This window comes from Adiantum capillus-veneris, chromosome 19, assembly GCF_014529385.1.
Source record: "Adiantum capillus-veneris isolate H3 chromosome 19, ASM1452938v2, whole genome shotgun sequence".
Taxonomy (NCBI): domain Eukaryota; kingdom Viridiplantae; phylum Streptophyta; class Polypodiopsida; order Polypodiales; family Pteridaceae; genus Adiantum; species Adiantum capillus-veneris.
In genome coordinates this window covers 47,590,063-47,594,509 of record NC_140949.1, presented here as the reverse complement: position 1 = coordinate 47,594,509, position 4,447 = coordinate 47,590,063, and the positions used below count along the sequence as shown (strand labels likewise).

Here is a 4,447-nt window from a genome sequence, read left to right as displayed (position 1 = left end):
AGTTGTCTAGTCAGCTCCTTGTTTTTTTTCACATAGCTCATGTGCTGACAACTTCCCTTGCTTGATCTTATCAAGCTCACACAGAATGTCTTCATCCCGTGATGAGCTTGTTGTATGATTTAAGTCGGCAAGCTAGGTAACAGTAGTACCATTTTCGAGCTGCTTCCTTCATTGTTTGTGGGAAGTATTCCCCCATTCATCTTCATCAATGTTCTTCAGCTCTGCATATTGCTCAAAAGCTTGAATGTGTATGTCAAGATCATCCCTTTTTCCACCTTTGAATATTGGAAAAGAAATCTTCAGATTGTTGGAATGTTCATTGCTTCACTAGCTCTATTTTTTTGTGCTTGCTTTCTTTCTCTAGATTTCTCCCTACTATAATGGTCAATGTCAGCATCACAGAGTTCTCTGTCTATGTCTCTAAAACTGTGTCTTCTATTGTCTTCTTGGCTGGCTTTTGCGATAATCGATGACTTCTTTTACTTCCTTTACTTTCATCAGTATGTTTGTGACTTTTTTGAGACCCATGAGACCTACTCCTCCTCTCAGCCCGTTCAGTCCTCCTTTGCCTGGAATTACTGGAATACTGTGAATCCCGTGATTCCTCAGTTGTACCCCCATCTGGAGAGACCTCAGTCTCATTTCTAGGTTGTTGATCAATGTCAGAGCCTGGCCCTGCCTCCTCTAGAAGCAGACTGACCCGATCTGGATTCTCCTTGAATCGAATAGTTGGTCTTTGACCTTGTGTGCTCCTTTGGTTGCCATCATTGATATGTAGTAACTCTAATACTAGCTGGGAGGTAGTCTGTCTCTATTAGAGTCTCTTGGCTCAAACCACCGTGATCGCCAAAATGGAATGAGTTGGATGTGTTTAGACAGCTATTTCAGGTTGGTACTAAGAGTTAGTGATATCAAACTTAGAAGGATCATATCAGACTTCATAATACTGAAGACAGAACTGAAAATGAATTGACAAGAGACACAAAGACTAAATCTCGAATTGTATTTAGAAGAATAAGCAGAGTATAACTGACAGTGATACTGAAAATTACAAAGTATGCCAGTAAATGGCTCAAAATACAATAATAGGGCTTTGGGATTACAAGAGATCCAAAGATCAAAGTGCTCAAGAAGAGAGAGCGCAAGAATACAAGATGTTATCCAAGACCTGACTAGGTGTTCCAAGGTGTCCCAAAAATGAATAGGCGGTCCTATTTATAGGTCCTCACACTGGTGTTTGATCGGCTGTGCACTGTCAGTTATCGTAGTAACTCTTAGGTTACTGGTTCCAAAAGCCTTTGGTATCCGTCAGTTGCCTGTTAGAGGTTGTTCCCGCCTTCTACAGGACCCATCAAGGTCGAGGGGCAACCCATATCTATCGTCCACTACTTTGTTCTCCTCAGGTTGTGGATGCCTGCCACATCAGCTCTTGTAATCTGATAGTAGCTTGACCAATCATGAGCTCCCGAATTAGCACTTGGAAATTCATATGTTGCTGTTGATGCCTGTATACCTATATCACCTTTGTCACCGCGGATCCCACTTCATTATTGGCCACCCTCCCCCGAAATCTTGACGGTTGGGAATGGTCCCTTGCTGACCATTCTGTTCGTGATTTGTGCTCTCCCCATTGGCTCCAACCTCCACTTGTCGCCAAGGGGTCACACAAATTACGGAAATGGTCAGCATGGGACCATTTCCTACCCCTTAGCGTTCACGTTACAGGGGTCGAACATGTGGATAGAGCGTCTTATCATTTTAGAGTTGGTTTTGGAGCTGTCTCCCCTCCTCGACCACTCGAAGCTGCAGTAAGCAGACGTAGAAGGAGCAAGAGTCGAGCAGCGTCTTTTGGTTCTGGCTATGGCGGCTGTGTCCAGCCTCACAGTTGCTGGAGCTTCCTCAGTAGTTTTCTCTAGTTCCAAGGTAATCCTTCGTTTCTTGGTAATCCTTCGTTTCTTCCGGTTGTACGAGAGAGAGAGAGAGAGAGAGATTGTGAACGAAGCTCGATGATTAAGTTAGGTTCTTTCAAGCTCAAAGAGCTGTAAAATGGATTGCATAGGCTACAAATGCTCGATCTTGCTTCCCGCATCAGATTATAGATGCAGATATAGACCTCAGATCAGACCGGCTGTTTCTGGCTTGACAATCAAGAGCATTACTGATTGCTATGTTATGCTGACAGCTTGCTTCAAGCAGCAATGGGGTAATGGCGTCTCAACTGCTACCCTTTGCACCACTCAGGGGATTCACAGACAAGCAGAGAAAGGCTGGCAAAGTTTTGGCAATGGCAACTGTTCCTGCCCGGGTACCGGACATGGGGAAGAGAGAATTGCTGAACTTGCTGCTTTTGGGAGCAATCTCCTTACCTACAGCAGGATTACTTGGACCTTATGCACTTTTCTTTGTACCCCCTAGGTACTATCTTTGGCTCAGCAGTTTTTCCTTTGTGAAAGTCTCAAGACTGAGTATGGGTATGTGCATGTTTTCAAATGCATCAGTCCTTGCGTGCAAATGTTGTCAAATTCTGCAATTACATCTGTGTTTTGTGATTTCTTTCAAGCAGCTATCTTTTCTAGAGTTTCATTTCGGCAGTTTCCTGTTTGTGCTGTCAAGTCTCTAGTTAGTAATGAGGGCTTTTTTGTTAGATTCTTTATTCTTCAAATTTGTTCCATATTGATGTTTTTTAGTAATACTCTTGCGGCTCACTTTCGCGATATTGAACTAATAAACATCTCAGCAGTTTGCTTTGCACAACCGCAGGGCTTGTGAACGCAATAACGACTGAGCCTCTCTTGGTGTTTCTTCATCGATACCTTCTTTGCTAATATTGGCAATGCTTTGCCTATAGACCTTAACTCATATCTACTCCACTTTCAGTAGAGCTAGAGTCAAGCATAATCTGGGCTCGCGTTTCATAGTATTTGCGGCATAGCGATCAATTTCATCAATCTCTTAAGTCTTCTGGATCATTGTGTCCAGCTTACAACTAACAGTGTCTTCAATTGTCAAATCTAGGCATGTTTGTTTTATATTAGTATCCATAGACTCAGGCCCTGACATTTATGTGCAAGTTATCCACTGTTTGTAGATTGGTATTTGTGGTTATTTTCGGTTTTGTGCTCGCGGTTTACGCAGCACTTGGGAAATTTCTTTTATTTACTGTTTTGGGGCTGGACTGAGGATGAAGAGGGCTGATCTTTATATTAGCGACCATGTTTGTGAAAGGCATACTTAAGCACATGTCTACTTGTTTGTTGGAACAATGAAGGTTCCCATATGAGTAGATGTGTTGCTATGTTGTGACTCAAAAGTTTACTCTGGTTTTTCCAGCTCTGGTGGGGGTGGCTCTGGTCTTATTGCAAAAGATGCCGTAGGTAATGACATTGTTGCAGCTGACTGGCTTAAAACTCACCCTCCTGGTGACAGAACTCTCAGCCAAGGACTGAAGGTATTACTGTGACAGAGAGCTGCCATGAGGAGCATCTTTTAGAGGACTGCATTATTCATGCTTATGGAAAACTCAAATTGCTCTGATTTTCAGGGAGATCCTACCTACCTGGTCATTGAAAATGATGGGACTCTTGCCACGTATGGTATCAATGCGGTATGCACTCACCTTGGATGTGTTGTTCCGTGGAATCCTGCTGAGAACAGGTTTATCTGCCCCTGCCATGGTTCACAATACAACAATCAAGGGAAGGTTGTGCGAGGACCAGCTCCTCTTGTAAGTGCTCTCTTTACCTCTCATCGACTCTTATGATGTGCTTCAGTTGAAGAGGTTCCTTAAATCAGACAATGCAATGGCACCGAGCAACTTGTCATAGTTGGTGGCTGATTATGTTTTTTTTCTTTTACAGTCTCTAGCTCTTGCACATGTGGACCTTGACGATGGAAAGGTGCTCCTATCTCCATGGACAGAGACTGATTTCCGAACAGGCGAAAACCCTTGGTGGTCATAGTCATCTTTCATTTGTATTGCAAGGCTCCCATTTGTTAAAAGTTATCCATTACAAGGCTATTGAGCTCTTGTGCTGTATGTAACATTATCAATTGTCAATGGCACTTACATTTTTATTGTTATGCTGACCAGAGTAGTCATGTCAACTGCTATATAGTGTTTTGACCAGATAACTGAAAAGATAGTTTTGGTGCCCTCAATGGCTGATGGCTGTCGTTTCGGTCCGCATACTTCCAAGGAACATACCTCAATGCATTCCAAATACGAGTTAAAGCACAATAATGTAATGAAAGAATGTTTTGGCGCTCCCTCCCTTGGTTTGTTAATGGAGGTAGGGGAGAGAGAATGAGGACGCACAACCCTGACATAGAGGCTATGTTGTCTTTTAAGGCTATGGTCACGTGAGGCTTTAGTTTTGCAGACCAGCCCTTACGCGATACAGCTTTCCACCGGCTTTGTAATGTAAATATGCCTCAAAAGGCATAGTTA

General features: G+C 43.1%; 1 protein-coding gene across 1 annotated transcript; it reads left to right on the top strand.

The window, feature by feature from the left end:
* The first annotated feature begins 1,702 nt into the window (after positions 1 to 1,702).
* LOC147433956 (cytochrome b6-f complex iron-sulfur subunit, chloroplastic-like) lies at positions 1,703 to 4,080 on the top strand. The gene is made up of 5 exons (XM_086490578.1): positions 1,703 to 1,923; positions 2,183 to 2,415; positions 3,331 to 3,448; positions 3,542 to 3,724; positions 3,858 to 4,080. The coding sequence occupies exons 1-5, from the start codon at positions 1,861 to 1,863 to the stop codon at positions 3,957 to 3,959; spliced, it is 699 nt and encodes a 232-aa protein (XP_086346704.1). The 5' UTR covers positions 1,703 to 1,860; the 3' UTR covers positions 3,960 to 4,080.
* Positions 4,081 to 4,447: the final 367 nt, after the last annotated feature.

What these genes read in the sequence shown, in the direction of transcription:
- LOC147433956 (XM_086490578.1), top strand. Translation starts at nt 1,861, where the DNA reads ATGGCGGCTGTGTCCAGCCTCACAGTTGCTGGAGCTTCCTCAGTAGTT. An exon ending in CTCTCAGCCAAGGACTGAAG is followed by an intron (nt 3,449 to 3,541) that starts GTATTACTGTGA and finishes TCTGATTTTCAG; the next exon opens with GGAGATCCTACCTACCTGGT. An exon ending in TGCGAGGACCAGCTCCTCTT is followed by an intron (nt 3,725 to 3,857) that starts GTAAGTGCTCTC and finishes TTTCTTTTACAG; the next exon opens with TCTCTAGCTCTTGCACATGT.